At 48.4% G+C, this 18032-nt stretch overlaps 1 protein-coding gene across 5 annotated transcripts in view; it reads left to right on the plus strand.

The window, feature by feature from the left end:
• PCGF3 (polycomb group ring finger 3) overlaps positions 1–14091 on the plus strand; it is a 52680-nt gene extending 38589 nt beyond the window's left edge. For all 5 annotated transcript variants that reach the window (XM_027598125.2, XM_027598123.2, XM_027598121.2 and 2 more), the window contains 3 exons: positions 2978–3115; positions 9644–9724; positions 10140–14091. In XM_027598125.2, the coding sequence (XP_027453926.1) occupies positions 2978–3115; positions 9644–9724; positions 10140–10187 (267 nt within the window). In that variant the 3' untranslated portion in view covers positions 10188–14091. The remainder of the gene's footprint in view (positions 1–2977; positions 3116–9643; positions 9725–10139) is intronic.
• The last annotated feature ends 3941 nt before the right edge of the window (positions 14092–18032 follow it).

The raw sequence follows: 18032 nt of genomic DNA on the forward strand, positions 1-18032 counted from the left end.
TTGTGGGATGTGGCATGCGCCTGTGCTATGCTGGTGGCTGGGGGTGCGGCCTCAGCCCTGTGGGACAGTGGGGTGGGGGGATTGGCACCATCCCGCAAACCCCAAGCACCCACCCCACCCTGTCTGGGCCCCGACCCCCTCCGAGCTGGTGAGCCGGGGGAGGCAGGCAGCCATCTGCAAGGGAGGGAGGGTGGGGTGGAGCAGGGCCTCACAGCAAGGCCTGCCGAGGAGGGAGGAGGCAGTGAGTGTGGAGCCCTGCGGTGGAGTGGGTGTGGCCCGCCTACGGGGCAGAAGGCTCAGCTTGGGGAGGCCAGGACTCCCCAGATGGGAAGGCAACCAGGCAGCCTCTGGGCTCAAGCAGTGGGGTGGCATGGGGTGGCCAGAGTTTGGCTTGGGACATGTGTGAAAGTGAGCCTGGGGAGGACACAGGGCTTGGGGCTCTTACACTCCGTGAACAGAGAACTGTGTGCTAGGCTGGATTGCTGGGTTTATATTTACATCTGTGTGTATAGCCATAAACCATAGGAAACAGAACATGTGTCTTTCTACAACTGACTTTTTTCAGTCACAGTTATATTTCTGAGAACTTGGGGATGCATAATGTCAGCACATAGTGTTGCTGTGTGCTGTGTGCACAGGACAGCACCGTGGCATTGTTCACTGACCTTTCTGTCTGGTGTCCTGGTCACTCTGGTGCTCGGACACTTGAGGGGCTGACTGGCTCTCCGGGTCTCCGTGGGGCTCTTCCCAGACGTGATGCCTCATCGTTGTCCTCATTCCTGTCTTCGTGTGTGTGCACCACTGGTGTTGGGCGTCTCTCCAAATGTTTCGGTTCTCTCGGTGCCTCCACTCTTTATCAAATTACTTATTCTGTCGTGGACTTTGTGTGCTGGGTAGTCTGACATTCCCTCATGCGTTGTCCTGGGTCACCGTGCACGGCCTCGAGGCTCTCCTTTCGTATTTCAGGAAGTTTCCCCACCGCAAGGTCATAAGTATGTTCTCCTATGTTTTCCTGTAAAACATCTTAAAAGTTTTACTTTTTACAGTGAGGTTATAAGCCACCAGCAGGTGATTTGTGTGTAGCTGGAGGAGAGGTCAAGTCTCTTTTCCTCCCGGGTTGACCAGTTGGCTCGTCAGCATCGGTGAACAGGCCCTCTTTGCCTGGCTGATTAGAATCTTACCACGTGCGGGTTTCCACCCACGCTTGGGTTGGTTCTGCTCTGTTCCACTGCTGTTGTCTCCCCTTATGCCAAAACCACAGGGAATTTACTGAGTTACAATTATTTAATTATTTTACCTTAACAGGTAAGGGTTTCTGATGGGGCATATACCCCCTTATTTTTCTTCTTCAAAATCATCTTGACTAATCATGCCCCTTTGCTCTTCCAAATAAAAATTAGAAACCAACCTGCCACACTCCCTGAGCAATCTAGATGGAACTGGGCGTCCCACCCCCGAGCTCACCTGCCTACGGGGGTCCCCTCTCCTCGTCAGTTTTTGTTTTGCTCACAGATGGTTCATTTCATCTGTGCCCTTGAGTGGTAACTTCTCTGCTTACCTTCTGCCGGGCTTTGCAGGCACAGCGGCCTCGTCTGGAGGACTACCCGCTGGCTCCTTCCTCCACGTCTGTGTGGTGTAGGTTTCCTTTATTTCTTTTGCTTCCTAAATTTGAGAGTTTATGTCCTCCATCATTTTGATCCTTAATCGTTATTTCTTAAATTTACCTTTCCCTTGTTCCCCGTTCTTCCTCCAGAATCTCTGTCACGTGTTAGATCCCTGTCTGTTTCCCCCTTTTACCTTTTCTTTGTTATGTTAATTGCTCTCTTGCTATCTACTTCTTTTAGGTAATTTCCTCAAGTTGATCTTTCATGAAACTGGTCTGTCTTCCGCTGAGACTAATCTGTGGCTCAGCCACCGACTGAGTTTTTACAAATTGTATTTGGTTGTCTTTTATACCTGCCTGTTTTTTATTCATAGTGTATTTTGTTTTTAATTCCTCTATTCTTTTTTTTTCTTTTTTTTTTTTTGGAGAGAGAGAACGTGCAGGCAGTGGGAAGGGGCAGGGGGAGAGGGAGAATCTCAAGCAGGCTCCACACTCAGCACAGAGCCCAATGCAGGGCTCAGTCTCACGACCCTGAGATCATGACCTGAGCTGAAATCAAGAGTTGGCCACTCAACCGACTAAGCCACCCAGGCATCCCTCCTTTGTTAATTCTTTTATCAGAATTTTGGGGGGTCTGATTGTGCCATTTTTTGTGGCTGCTACTGGAGAATTATTCATTCATGAGTGCTGTGTTGAGCAGGTCCTTCCTTTTGCATCTCCCAGGCACCCCCTGGTCCCAAAATCGCTTTTAGTTAGTTATGTTGAAGTTCCTTGTCACACACCATGTTCTGTGACCCCACTGAATTGTTGGTTGTCCAAGAGGTAACTGAACTTTCAAACTTTGTGCCTTTGCTTATGGTTTTCTGTTGAGCCCAGAGTCTTTTCTTCTCTAGTGCCTTTGCTGTCCTGTTTCAAGGCCAGGCATCCTGCTGCTTCCTTTATAAGGCCTTCCTCGGTGCGTTCATGCAGAGCCGGGGGCGCTGCCTCTGCCGGCTGTGTGTCCTTCCTCATCATGCCCGCGGAGCGCTCAGCACAGCCTGTGGGGGGGTGGCAGTCTGCATCCGTTTCCCTCTGAGACCAGTGCCGTGTGTACAATGAGTAAATAATTCTCAGATTTACTTTGAAGTACTATGTTGATAAGACAGGATTAACACTGTTAGATTATATTTCACAAAATGGTAAACAGAGATTTTAGGATAACGTGTATAAAATGATTAAAGTAAAACCCTTTTCCACAGTGTTGAAGTCAAAACAGATTCTGATTTCACCAGGTCAGCACTGTGGCATTTCCCGGAGTGAGTAGGCATCTGAGAGAGCCTCAGAGTGCCACGCGGCGGGCCCCTGCTGGCTGCCAGCCGTACCTGTCTCTTACAGGTGAGCATCTGCCTGGAATGCAACAGCAGCAAACTGAGGGGCTTGAAACGGAAGTGGATCCGCTGCTCGGCCCAGGCAACAGTGCTGCACCTGAAGAAGTTCATCGCCAAAAAACTTAACCTTTCATCTTTCAACGAGGTAATAGTTGTACCGCAGATGGAAACTGTAACAAATCATTTCTCATTTGTGAAAGTGATACTTCTAAAGTTCTTTGGTTTTTTTGTTTTTACATCTTTGTTTGGAGATTTCAAATCAGAAAAAAAAAAAAAAAATCTCTGTTTTGCGCACTCCCAGATAGCGTGATGGGACGTGGTGATGAAGAGAGTGGAGGGAGGGCCAGATGTGAGCATGGGGAGCCCCCTTAACAGGAGGGGAAGCTGGTGGGGTGGCAGGGAGGGTGAGATGTAGAGCAGGCTTTCCTCTCGAAGAGAAACTCTGTTCTTTCATTTCACCAACGTATGGATGATTGGCTGCGCTGGGTAGGGGGTGAAGCAGGTGGGCAGGCAGATAGGTGAGATACTTTCAGGTACTTTGTGGTAAATGATGGGAATTAAATGAAAGCCAGCACCCCTGGTACGCACAGGGGGTTGGTGGACAGAAACTTGGGTGAGTATCTCAGCTCAGACGTCCCTGGGGAGCCCTCCTGAGGTGGCAACACTTACGGTAAGATGTTGGGATGGGGTGAATATATTTTGCATGTGGGACAGATGTAGATTTGAGGGACCAGAAGGCAGACCATAGTGGGTTAAATGATGACCCCCACCAAAAGATGTGTCCATTTTCTAACCCCCAGAACATGTGAATATGACTTTATTAGAAAAAAGGTCTTTGTCAATGTGTCAAGAATCTTGAGATGAAGAGATCATCGTGGATCATCCAGCTGGCCCTAAATTCAGTGACAAAGGTCCTTAGGAGGGCAGACACAAATTGCCTCAGTAGATTGTAAAAGGTAGATATCTTATGAAGTGTCTTCTCTGACTACAGCAGCATGAAGTTAGAAATCAATAACAAAAGAAACACTGGAAAGTTCACAAAACTGTGGAAATTAAATAACATACTTTTTAAAAAAGATTTTATTTATTTATCTGAGAGAGAACACAAGCAGGGGGAGTGGGAGAGAGAGAAGCAAACTCCCCGCGGAGCAGGGAGCCCGATATGGGGCTCGATCCCAGGACCCTGGGATCACGACCTGAGCCAAAGGCAGACACTTAACCCACTGAGCCACCCAGGCGCCCCTAAACAACACAGTTAAACAACTAATGGATCCAAGAGAAATTGGAAAGTACTTCGAGACAAATGAAAATACAACTTACCAAAACTTGTGGGATACAGCAAAAGCTGTGCGAAGGAGGAAATTTATGCTATAAATACTTACATTAAAAACAAGAAAGATCTCATCAGCAACCTAAATTTACAACTTGAAAAACTAGAAAAAGAACAAAGCTAGCAGAAGAAGTAAATAATAAAGATTAAAGCAGAGATAAGTGGAATAGAAAACAGAAAAACGAGAGAAATTCAGCAGTTCTTTGAAAAGGTCAATAAAATTGATGGGGCGCCTGGGTGGCTCAGTTGGTTAAGCCTCTGACTCTTGATTTCAGCCTGGGGTGTGATTTCAGGTCATGGAACCGAGCCACGGGTCGGGCTCTCAGCTCAGCTCAGTCTGCTTGTCCCTCGCCCCACCCCCACCCACACATGTTCTCTCTCTCTCTCTCTCTCTCTCTCAGATAAATAAATAAAATCTTTAAAAACCATATTTTAAAAAAAACATAAAATTTGACAACCAAAAATTTGACCAGTGGATTAAGAAAAAAGACAAATTACTAAAGTCTAAAATGAAAGCAGAGGCATTGTTACTGACTCTACAGAAATAAAAAGGATTGTCATAACTTAGATAAATGGACAAATTCCTGGAAACACAGAAGTTAACAAGACTACATCACGGAGATACAGAAAGTCTGACTAGACCTACGACTAGTAAGGAGACTGAATCAGTAATCAGAAATCTCCCAGCAGAGCAAAGCCCAGGACCTGGCAGCTTCACAGGTGAATCCTACCAAACATTCAAAGAAGAATTAATACCAGTCCTTCCCAAACTTTTCCCAAAAATTGAAGGGGAGAAAAACTTCCCAACTCATTCTGTGGGGCCAGCCTTACCCTGATACCAAAGTCAGACAGAGACACTGTAAGAAAACAAAACTATAGACCAACATCCATGATGAACACGGATGCAAAAATCCTCAACAAAATACTAGCAAACAATTCAGCAGCATATTAAAAGGATTATATACCACAACCAATTGGGTATTTCTGAAATGGAAGCGTGGTTCAACATACAAAAATTGATCGATGTAATATGCCACACCAACAGAATGGAGAGGGAAACCACATGATCATCTCAACCTGATGTAGGTCTGCAAAGCACCTGATGTAGGTCTGCAAAGCATTTGACAAAATTCAGTACCCTTTCATAATTAAAAAAAAAAAAAACTCAACAAACTAGGAATAGAAGATACATGAAAATAAAAAGCCATATATGAAAACCCACTACAAGTATCAGACTCATTGCTGAAAGACTTAAAGCATTTCCTCTAAGATCAGGAACAAGGTGGGGATGCTGCTTTCATCACTTCTATCCAACATTGTACTAGATGTTCTAGCCAGAGCAATTAGGGGAGAAAAATAAAACACATCCAAACTGGAAAGGAAGAATTAAAATTTATCTTTGTTTGCAGATGATATGATCTTACATGTAGAAAATCCCAGAGATTACACACACACACACACACACACACATACGCGCGTGTGCATGCGCATTAGAACTAACGAATAAATTCAGCAAAGTAGCAGGACACAAAATCAACACAAAAATCAGCTGCATTTCTGTACATTAGCAATGAATAATCTGAAAAGGAAATTACAAAAAAAATTCAATTTACAATTGCATCAAAAAGAATAAAATACTTAGGAATTAACCAAGGAAGTGAAAGACTTGCACAATGAAAACTACAAAAATTGCTGAAAGGAATTAAAGAAGGCATAAATAAATGGAAACACATCCCAAGTGGATGGATTGGAAGACTTAACGTTGTTAAATGTTAATACTACCTAAGCAGTCTATAGTCAAAGCAATCCCTATCAGAATCCCAATGATGTTTTTTGCAGAAATTTAAAAATGCATCCTAAATTTTATGAAATCTCATGGGACCCTGAGTAGCCAAAACAATCTTGAAAAAGAACAAAACTGGAGGACCTTCACTTCCTAATTTCAAACCTTTTACTATAAAGCTACACTAACTAAAAAAGTGTGATATTGGCATAAAGACAGACATCAAGATCAATGGAATTGAATAGAGAGCCCAGAAATGAACCCTCATGTATGTGGTCACGTGATGTTCAACAAAGGTGCCAAGGCCACTTAGTGGGGAAAGAATAGTCTTTTCAACTGCACATCCCCACGCAAAAGATTGACATTGGATCCCTACCTCACACCATATGCAGAAATTAACTTAGATTAGATCAAGGACCTAAATGTCAGACCTAAAACAGTTGAGTTCCTAGAAGAAAACACAGGACAAAAGCTTCATGACACTGGGTTTGGCAGTGATTTCTTGGATAGGGCAGCAAAGTCACAGTCAACAAAGTAAAAAAAAATAGACAAATTGGACTTTCTGAATGAAAAAATTTTGTACAGAATGTGAGAAATTATTTGCACACCATACATCTGATAAGGGATTACTATCCAGAATATATAGAGAACTTCTAAAACATAGCATAAAAGAAACCAACCTGATTTAAAAATGGGCAAAGGGCTTAGACATTTCTCCAAAGAAGGCGCATCACAGCCAATAGCCATGAAAGGATGCTCAGTGTCACTGTTGTTAGGGAAATGCAAATCAAAACTACAGTGAGAACCACCTCATACCTATTAGGATGGCTACTATTAAAAACTGAGTAAATAACAAGAAAATAAAAAATGGCAAGGACATGGGGAAGCAAAACCTGTGCGGGAGGTGGGGGGGGCGATGGGGTGTAAAATGGTGCAGGCACCGTGGACACTGTGGAGGGTCCTCAAAACACTAAGCACAGAATGAGCCCGTGGCCCAGCCATTCCACGTCTGGGTGTGCTCCCCGGAGAACGGAGAGCAGGGTCTGGATGAGAGGCCGGCACCCCCGTGTTCACGGCAGCATCATGCACAGCAGCTGAGACAGGGAAGCACCCCAGTGTCCGTGGACGGGTGGACGGATGGACGGACGGACAGATGGAGGATAGACGGATGGACAGATAGAAGGATGGATGGATGGACAGATGGAAAGATGGATGGACAGACGGATGGATGGACAGGTGGACAGACAGAAGGGCTGACAGATGATAGACGGATGGACAGATGGGTGGACGGACAGATGGAAGGATGGATGGATGGACAACAGGAGGATGGACAGATGATGGATGGATAGATGGATGGACGGACAGATGGAAAGATGGACGAACAGACTGACGAATGGGTGGATTGACGGATGGATGGATGGAAAGACAGATGGACAGATAGAAGGATGGACGGACGGATGGACAGATAAAACAGACAACAATCCACACGATGGAGTGTTATTCAGCCTTAAACAGGGAGGAGGTGCAGGCACCTGCCACCACCTGGGTGAACCCTGAGGACACTGGGCTCAGTGACATGAGCCAGCCCCAAAGGGACAACACTGGATGGTCTCACTCCCGTGAGTCCCCAGAGGAGTCAGATCATAGAGACAGAAAGTGGATGGTGGGTGTCGGGGAGCTGGGGACGGGAGAGATGGGGAGCTGGTGTTTCTTGGGGGCAGTCTGGGAAGATGAACAAGTTCTGGAGGTGGAGGGTCGGGACGGTTGCACAACAGTGTGAACGTGCTTCCTGCCACTGACTGGACACTTGAAAATGGTGAGAATGGTACATTTTATGTGTATTTTACCACATTTAAAAAAAACAAAAACAGAAATGAACTGTTGATACACACGAAGAGAGGCAGAAGTTCTGAGACGCAGAACTAGTGGAAAGCTGTGAGGACAGAAGAATCCGGAGGGATGGGCCTACGGGCTTTCAGGCAGGACTCTGATGGGTTAAGTTGAGGGTGTGGTTTCAGGGCAGCTGGTGTGTTTGGTGGGGCTGCTGGGGGAGCAGGGCTCGGGGCTGTGCGCTGGGGGGATGGCCTCTGGGGAGAGGCTGCTGTGGCCACTGCCTGTGCAGAGTGGAAGGTGAACTAAGAGGTCAGGGCCCCAAGTCAAGGTTGGGATCCGTGGTGTGTGCTGCCATTTGGAGCCCAGGGTCAAGGTGAGGTCATCCAGAGGGTCGGTGTGGGTGCGGGGCCTGCCTGGGGGAGGTGGGGTTCGGCATCAGGCAGTCTTCTTGGAGCCAGCCCCACGTGGCCCCTTGTGTGCCCCGCTGCCCAGCCCTCCCGCAGATGCAGGGGCCTTTTCCCCTCGTCCTGAGGGAGAAGTTTAAAAAGACCATCTGAGTCAACATCATTTGTCATCAGGGAAACAGATTAAACAATGAGATACCATTCCAGAACGGCCAAAATCCAGACCTCTGACCACCACATGCTGGCGAGGATTCGGAGCAACAGGAACTCCCGTCCACAGCTGGTGGGAGACAACTTGGCAGTTTCTTCCAAAACTAAATATAGTCTCACCATGCAGTCCAGCAATCATGCTCCGTGGTGTTCACCCGCATTAACTGAAACCTTATGTCCACACCAAAACCTGTACACGGATGTTTATAGCAGCTTCATTCATAATCGCCAAAACCTGGAAACAACCAAGACGCCCTTCAGTGTGTGAGTGGGTAAATTAACCGTGCTGCACCCAGACAATGGACTATTACTCGAGCTCGTGAGAAACGAGCGCCCAAGCTATGAAAAGACACGGAGGACCCTTAAATGCACATTACTGAGGGAAAGACGCAATAGGATTCCGGCTGTGGGACATCCCAGAAAAGGCAGAACCACGGAGACAGCACCAAGATCGGCGGTTGTCGGTTTGGGGGGAGGAGGGTGAGCAGGTGGAGCACGGGGGATGTGGGGGCCGGGGAGCAACTCTGGGTGGTACTGCGGTGGTGGGCACCTGTCCTGATGCCCTTGTCCAAACCCACAGAATGTGCACCACCAGGGGTGGCCCTGCGGTCATCTGTGGACTCTGGGTGGTGATGACGTGTCCGTGGAGGCCCGTCCACCATCACAGATGTCTCATCCTGGTGCGGATGTGGATAGTGGGGGGACGGGGGCGCATGGGAGATCTCTCTCTGAACCTCCCTCTCAGTGTTGCTCTCACCCTCAAACTGCTCTAAAAATAGTCTTTTTAAAAAAGAAAGGAAAAAGACCATCTGAAGAACCCGTTTCCTTTTTCCACTGAGGTAAGAGGGACAAACAGCCAAGAGTGGACTGAGGTGGGGAGACAGGTGCAGTGGTGACCTCAGCCAAGGGCCCTGGCGGGGACAGGGCATGGTGGTTGTGGACCCCTCAGGCCTCAGTTGGGTTGGGGTGGGGCCTGCCGAGCACTCCCCACCTGTGCCACCTGGAAACGGGACACGTCACCCACGGGTGACTGACAGCTGGCACAGCCCGGAGGCCAGGGGTGCCGAGTGCCATGCCCTTGGCGCCCTGACTGAACCCTTCTTCTCCCGCCAGCTGGACATTTTATGCAACGAGGAAATTCTGGGCAAGGACCACACGCTCAAATTTGTGGTTGTCACGAGGTGGAGATTCAAGGTAAGACTTTGTAAAGGTTAGATTGTTTGATCGTCAGAGTCGGCTACAAATGGCAACTACTTTTCTGTGCATATTTTCAACCAAGAGCTTAGAAATAAGTAACTGTCACAGGACTGTTGTGAAAGGCAGTCATTCTGAAATGATCAGTGCCTCAGCCACACGGGGCCCTTGGGTGAGCACCGCCCCTCCTGGCCAAGGTGACCCCCCCCCATGCAGGACGCAGATGGCAGGACCCCGACTGCTTGGGGGGCAGCCCGGAGAAGGGGGTGAAAGCCGACGGGACTGGGTGGGGCCGCAGGTGTGTGCAGGCCCCGGGGCACCTGGGCCCCAGGGAGGGCGGCTGTCCGCACTGCTGGCGGTTGTCCGCACTGCTGGCGGTTGTGACCAGGCGCCATGCTCTGACTTTGTCTTACAGAAGGCACCGCTCCTGCTGCACTACAGACCCAAGATGGACCTGCTCTGAGCTCGGCCCCGGGCCGGGCCCCGCTGCACCGCCATGTCACCTGCGGGTGTCGTGGGGACCAGATTTCTGAATAGAGAGTATTTATAACTTTTGTATGAGAGAATTCACATTCAACAAGACACTACCAGCACCACGGTTACAAGACGAAACACTTCACAGTCTCAGCGGCCGAAGGGCGCCCCTCACAGACTAGATGGTAAACATAGCGGCCACACGACCTCTACTTGCTTTCCAGGCCTTGAAGATCTGGTCATTTCCGTTTCGTTTATGAATTAGGGTTCACGATAAGCCTCAAAAATACTTGTACGTTTACTGAACCCTTCCTAAGTTATTGAAAAATATCTCTTCATGGTGAATGACAATATTTATGTTGCCTTTAGCTTCCTGAAGACTTAGAAGGTATATAAAGGGTTAATTTAAAAGCATTCCATTAATACTATGAGTTAGCCACAGTATTTAATTTTCCACATTAGGAACCATGAAAAGCCAACAGTTCCCCTGCCTCGCCCCCTGCCTGGCCGGTCACTCTGGGCTCCGAGGCTGAGGCCCCAGTGGGGCCAGTGGCCCTGAGGCGAGGGAGGAGCCCCACCCGCTGCTCCCCAGACGCGGCCGCAGCTCCGCAGGGTAGACCAGAGGTGGCTTGGCCGGCTTAATGCTGGTTTGCAGAGTCATTCATGTTCTTAAACATTACTGGTATCAAATAGGGCTCTGATCGTTCAGGGCTGCCACTTAAATTCCCTACTTAATTCTTTCCCGTGTTCATCGTGCTGGAGCGGGGGGTGGCATTGTGTGGGGGTTTTCCTGAGAAGGCACCGTGGGTCAGAGGAGGGCTGCAGACTGCGGTTCCCAGCTCGGCCGCCCACGCCCTCCCGTGGACAGCTCTGCCCTGCGTCTGCCGCCCACACCTGAGGCTGCTGTCGGGGAGGCGCACCCTCCCGGAAGCAGAGGAGCCTGCTGATTGCATTTTCAGTTCCATAATGACCTGAAATGCCAGTCGCAGGCATTGTTAACCCCTTTCTCTTCCCACATGTTAATATTTTTGTGGAATTAGTGAATAAACTCTGCCAGCACATAAGTATTTGTCCTTTTAAAAGAGTAACTCGGAATGTGTAAAGGCAGGAGGAGAAAGCAGCCGTTTTCCGGGGCCGTGAAAGTGTTGTCCTGGGGTTCTGTGTCCGTCTTTGTCCTTGTTTGTCCACGAGCTCTGGGTTCCTCCCCCTCCTCCTCAGTCACCCCCCAGGGGGCCGCCAGCACCGGTGTCCGTGACCGCCCACCTCCTTTGTTCATGGAGTATGTCACCATCCTGACTAGGATTTCTTCTCACTTTGCTTTGAAAGTTACGGTTGGGTTTCTTCTGCTTCCTCTTCCATATATGTAAGACCTAATCTTGGTGACAAGAAAACCGTTCAAATTAATTCAGTCCAAGTGACTCTAATGTGAGGCCTTTTAGAAACCTAAAAACAGGTTCTGTTAGGAATTGGTCAACATTCACCTCTCCCTGAAGCCCATTAACTCCCAGTTTGCCATGTTCAGTTCGCTAAGCTTGCTGTTCATCCAAATCCTGTCTTAGAGTTGCTCCACGAGGTTCAATGAGTAGTCGTGTATGAGTAAATATCACCTGTCTACCTCAGCATACACGTCACTGCTGACACGCTCTGCAACCACTGGTGCGGTTTTAGGTGTAGCATTGGAACTTGGGTATTTTCCTGGGTGGTGGAGGAGGGGAGGGTTCAACAGTGTAAGCATCCAAATTCAAACAAAATCAGCTCACGGTTCAGATTAGACTGAGTATCGCTGTGGTAATCTCATCATATATATTTGTAACTTTGTAGCTATCTTTGAAATCACTTGAATTTGCTATGGTGCTAAGTGGAGTTTTGATACACAGAGAGGCAGAGATAGTCGGAGCCTGGCTAACACCACCGGCTGGCTGCTGACCCTCCTGTGACCCCCTTTTGTAATCGTGTTAACCTGACAAAACCTCAGCAGCAGACGTACCTATTTTTCTAAGATTCCTCATGCAGACTGTCTTCACTGCAGGACGGCCCCAGGGACCCCCTGCCCCTTGGCCGACAGGAGCCCAGAGCCTGTGCCCCAGGGCAGCTTCCATGGTCCCTTCCCCACTGGCACACTTTCATTTCACTTCAAAAGGCTGAGTTTCATTTTTTCCAGCATGAAAGCCAGGATCAGTTTCTTTCTTAACAGACGGAGTTCCTGTGATGTGGTTTTCACGACTGTTTACGCTGGTAACACAAGTCCTGTTCAGTTACCTTCCTGCGTCACTGTCCCCGCAGTGGGACCTGCTACCCGGCACGCAGTCTCACTAAATGCAGTTTTCATGAAGATAGAAAATTCAGATAGAATATATAATATTGAATTTAAGATTTGGGGGGTTAAAAAAAAGAAAACTTAACTTTATAAAATTATTTATTCTATTTTAAGCCTTCTATCATATTTTCCCATCCAATTGTTTGGTTTCCGTGGTCCAGCTTTATTTACAGGCATATAAAATGAAATTGTGACATGTTTTGCAAGCTTCTTCTTTTTACTTTGAGTAGCTTTTAATTTGTACGTTTTTGTTTTATATGGATGAAGAGCATTGTTTATGCTTTTGTGCAATAGGTTCCAAGATGCATTTATTAGACATCTGTTTAAATTGTAATGTCACATCTCTTCTGCTAAATCGAAAGGGAATGTTGGTGGAATTTCAAGATATGTACATTCAGCTATTTGGTTTTCTCTTTTCCCTGTTGTTATAAGAGTGCTGTTTGGGGATGGGGTGTGTGTGTGTGTGTGTGTGTGTGTGTGTGTGTGTGTGTGTGCCCTGCGCGAGAATATTTTAGGGTGCGTGACCGGGCAGGTAGCCGTGAAGTGGTGTGTGGCCGCCCTGGGTCTCCTGTTTCAGACCCTGCGCGCTCACAGCCCTGGATGCACCACCGTGTATCGACCACGCCTGGGACGGCCCTACTTCCCACGGTGGCGAGCCCTCTGGGGCGTGCAGATCTGATGCCTCCTTGTAGTGAAGTCTTGAGAAATCCATTTCATTTTCTCCTCAGAGCACACAGGAGGGCATTTTACAGCAATTTAAAATGTGTCATTGGATTGATTGTTCTAGGAACGAGCCAGCTGATTTCCACTTTATACGTGAATATTAGATACACTCTCAAGACGTTGAAAGTAAACAGCGCAGATAGCTAAATCAGAACAAATCCAGTTTCTCTGTTTCCTCAGGAAATCATTCACAGTCCACCACATCACGTGTGACCCTAGCGTGATAAGCCAGTGTGTTCGTTTGCCTTGGTATTTAAACAAACTACATAAATTGGGATGCGTAGATTAGAAAACCATCATTCAAACTAGCTATAATCTTCACAAAGATCCTGTCCCTGCCACGCAGGGACACGTGTGGCGCGGCCAGCCACTAGCCCACCAAGGAGGCTCTGCCCAGGCAACCACCCCCCCACCCCCATCCCCGCCTGCATCACGTGGTTCACCACGTCCATGAGCGCATCTGAAGGGTGGACTGAAGTTTGAGTGTCCCCTAAAATGTGTGTAGCATTAGTGTAAATGTCTATTCTGACAACTTAATTGGGTCTAAGAAAACCATTTTTCCTCAAATGATGTAGGGTCCAGGGGTGTGAGCCGCCATTAGCCTGATCGTCACACGTGTCGCAATTTATTGAGATGACAACGCAGATACATATTTTTGACTGTTTAATTTAAAAGTTTACATTTTTTATGCTTTGTGTTGGTGTGTAATTTTTGTACTATTGGTGGCTAGTTTTTGTCTAAAATCTTTTTTGGAATATTGCTTAAATGTTTTGATTTTATGATAGTGAAGCTTGTACTCAGTGTTTTGCCAATTAATATTATATGCTTGTAATAAAAGCAAAAGAAAAACTTACCTAAAATTCTTTAAATTCTTTAAAATTTATAATCTAAAATATTTGGTTTCTTGGGTTTTTTTAGGGTTTTTTATATATAATGTAAAATATTTGTAAAAGCATAAGATAGAGGATCTGTTAGGTACTACAGCGTAATGAGAAATACCACACCCCCCACACTGTTCCCTGCTTCACCCTGTCCTGAACCCGCACAGATTAACCACCTTATCATTCTGCTTCACACAGCCCTGGGATCTGCACAACTTCAGTGAAGCTGGTTCAGTGTTTGGTACCAAAGGTCTGGCGGGAATGAGTGTAACGTCCACGCCACTCATCTGTTTGCTTGGAGTGAGAACCCACTTTGGTTTAGAGCTCCATGTGCCAATGAAAATACTGTTAGAAAAAGAACCTGCTAGTCCCTGTGGTGGGTGGACTGACAGTATTTTACTTCCCTGTTAGGATATTAGTGGGGGTTCTCTAGAGGGCAGAAGCGGCAAAAGATACACGCATACACTATCTGTGTGTGTTGTCAGGAGCACGCTAGGGAGCACACGGGCTGTGTTTTCCCAAAACATCAGCTTTATTCAGTTGTAAAGCAAGATAAAAGCAGGTTTAGGATTCCAAATTCAATGACATTTCACTACACATTTAATTTGGCTTCATATACCTCACACAAACCAGAGCACATAAAAAAAAAAATCACACAACAAACAAGATACAAGGGGATAAGATGTTAACAAACCAAATGCAAAGTTGGCCTGTGGGCAAGCAGTTGGGATGAGGACTTGGTCCAGTGCAGGTTAGCTCTCTGCATAAAGTGCTTATTATGTCCAGGCTGGGCGGGGGCCTCTGCCCTGTTCAGAGGTCAGTTGGACAGAGGTTTTGGTGGCAGTCGCCTTTCTAATACAGTCAGACATGAAAGGGTCATCATCTGGAGAGTCGGCACTTGCTGCAAAAGTCCTCCCTTTTTAAAGGAGTTTAACCAGGGTTGGGCCTTTGCCGGCCTCTTCTGGTTCTGGTTATCAGTTCCTGGTGGTGTCAGCCCGTGCTGGTCTTGGCTGCTCGCGTCACTGCTTGAGTGACTGCCGTCGAGGGCAGGAGAAGACCGTGCCCAGCCCAGGTGTCAGGCCGGACATGCTCCGTCTCCCTCCTCCCTTCTTCCTACTCAGGCCCTCCAGGGCTTGAGTGATGCGCACCAGCAATGGGGCGCTCAGCCCACCAAACCACATGCTGCTGTCATCCAGAAACACCCACAGGCACATCCAGAGTAATTTCACTCTGGGCACCCCAGGGCCCCGCCACGCAGACACATGAAATTACCCATGAGAGACAATTTGCGGGGGGCATTATGCCCAAAACTTTATTTTGTAAAAGTTACATAATTGACAGCAATCTTGAAAATCTGAGAAAACGAGCTGAAAATATGATGACCAAAATTATATTCTCTCATGGGTTTCAGATCAGTAAACTTGAAAGAAAAGTCCAGTGTCGGCGCGCCTGGGTGGCCCAAGCGTCTGTCTTCGGCTCAGGCTGTGATCTCGGGGTCCTAGGATTGAGCCCTGCAACGGGCTCCCTGCTCCTCGAGGAGCCTGCTTCTCCCTCTCCTTTCTGCTCACACTCTCTTGCTCTCTCTTGTCTCTCCCTCTCAAATAAATAAGTAAACTCAAAAAAAGAAAGAAACGGATTTTGCCTATTTTATTTGCTTTCTTTTGGTAAGTGGTTTACTTCATTCATCTTACGAATGTCAAGCTATCACATGTTCACCTGGATCCCGGAGTCGGCGGCAGGGAGCCCCAGGAGGGGGCATCTTTGGGGTTGGGCCCCCATTGCTGGTCCAAGCCTACACTGGCACCAGGTGAGGCTGGTGGGCACCAGGGGTCTGCGATCCTCTGGGCTCCACCAGAGACCAGGGAACGCCCCCAGAGAAGGCGACTGGACCCCTCTCTGCAGGCCTCGAAGGATTGCGTGTGCCTGTCTGCCGCTCTCCCCTGAGGTCATACTGGTGGTTTCACTCCTTCCGTGTGAATCCATGTGCATGAAAATGTGTGAGTCCCATTTGAACTGTACAGATGTGATTGTGCATCCCCAAAAACGCAACAGATGCATGTTTGCTGTGCCCCAGCCGCACAGAAAGGCCTCAGCGTCTCAGGAGCGGCACAGCATTGCCAGAGCCCAAGGTTAAACGTCTCCCTTGGACTTTGGTTCTTAAGGATAAAACCCCCAGTGGGTGCAATAAGACGTGCCCACCATAAGGGGCGGCTGTGGCCAGACCCGTGGGCTGTGCGGGGGATGCCTGCTTCACTGTCCCAACTCCATAGAAATGCACCTTTCACTGGAACAGGAGACTGCACCTCCGTCTCCTAGTTACGCTGAAATACGCCTGTGCCTACACAGTAAGTCACCTGCAGGACGCACTGTTCACTCCCTCCATCGAAGACCAAAGGTAGGGGGCGCCTGGCTGGCTCAGTAGGGAGAGCCTGCAACTCCAAACCTTAGGGCCATGAGTTCAAGCCCCACGTTGGGCCTGGAGCCTACTTAAAAGAAAAAGACCATCGGTTACATTTTGTACCTTCTTATTTACATGGCAGTGAGATGCTTTCCCAGGTCCTGAGGAGAGGGACAGGTCTGTCTCAACCACGTGCAGGCTCTACAACAGGACCCTTGTCAGCTTCATTTTTATTCAGCTGGATTTCATTTTGGTGTGAAAAATACATAATTTCACTGTGACATTTATTCCTACTGTTTTTTAAATGTATTGGGGTACTATGAAAATAAATTTGCTGCTTTAAGAACTTTTTTTTTTGAAGATTTTATTTATTCATTTGAAAGAGCACAAGCAGGGGGAAGGGCAGACGGAGAAGCAGACTCCCCACTGAGCAGGGAGCCGGACACGGGGCTCGATCCCAGGACCCTGAGCGGAAGGCAGATGCTTCGCCGACTGAGCCACCCAGGCGCCCCAAGAACATTTTAGTCAGGGGGCGCCTGGGTGGCTCGCTCAGTTAAGCGTCCAACTCTCAGCTCAGGTCATGATCTCAGGGTCGTGGGATCGAGTCCTGCGTCGGGCTCCCAGCTCCATGGGAGGCCTGCTTCTCCCTCTCCCTCTGCTTCTCCCCCTGCTTGTGCTCTCTCTCTCTGTCAAATAAATAAACAAAATCTTAAAAAAAAAAGAGCATACTCTTGTTGGTGGGAAATCACAGCTTTAAGATCCTGGGGAGCACAAAACAGATACAAATTCTAGCTGAGAGTTATGGTGATCGTACTGTTTACCATTCTGTTGTTTGTGGGGCCCCAGGGCTCCGGACTGTGGTCCCAGGACCTCAGAGCTGTGAAGGGATGGGGGAGACAGAGGTCCCCTGGGTCCACACCATTAATCCTGCACGGTGCCATGGCTGTGTGCTACACGGGCACGCTGCTGACTCACTGTTCTGCCCCTCCACACCACACCACAGAGCAGCTGGAGGGGCCACTGGAGATGATTGGGCCTGCCCAGCCCTGGGAGTGTGGCTGGGGTGGACAGACGTGCTCCCTGATAGAGGCGTGGCTGGTCTCAGACCCACGCGCCTCCCTCTGGCGAGAGGGCTCCCCCTCAGGGCCCCCAGCTCGCACCAGCAAGGGTTCCAGCTCCTGGGACCTGCTTGGTGACGCCCACGGCTCGCTCAGTTCAGTAAGGCCACACCGGGCCACGCCAGAGTTGCAGGGCACGAGTTTTGTTTGGTACAGTTTCATTGTGGGACTTCGTGGGTTGACTTCCAACACCCACAACAGGGCATGTTTGTGTGTCTTCCCGGGGCGTCCGCACTTTTTTCAGAGAGTTCTCACCTGTTTCTTGTCTGGTTGATTATTCCATGTGTTTTCCGTCGGGAAGGTGGGGCCAGGCCCGTGTGCTCGCTGGTGACCAGAGGGAGCCCTGCTCTTTGTGCTGAGCTGGTTCTGAGTCTCCAGCGGGGATTTTGTGGATGTC

This window comes from Zalophus californianus, chromosome 2 (assembly GCF_009762305.2).
Source record: "Zalophus californianus isolate mZalCal1 chromosome 2, mZalCal1.pri.v2, whole genome shotgun sequence".
In the NCBI taxonomy this organism is placed as follows: domain Eukaryota; kingdom Metazoa; phylum Chordata; class Mammalia; order Carnivora; family Otariidae; genus Zalophus; species Zalophus californianus.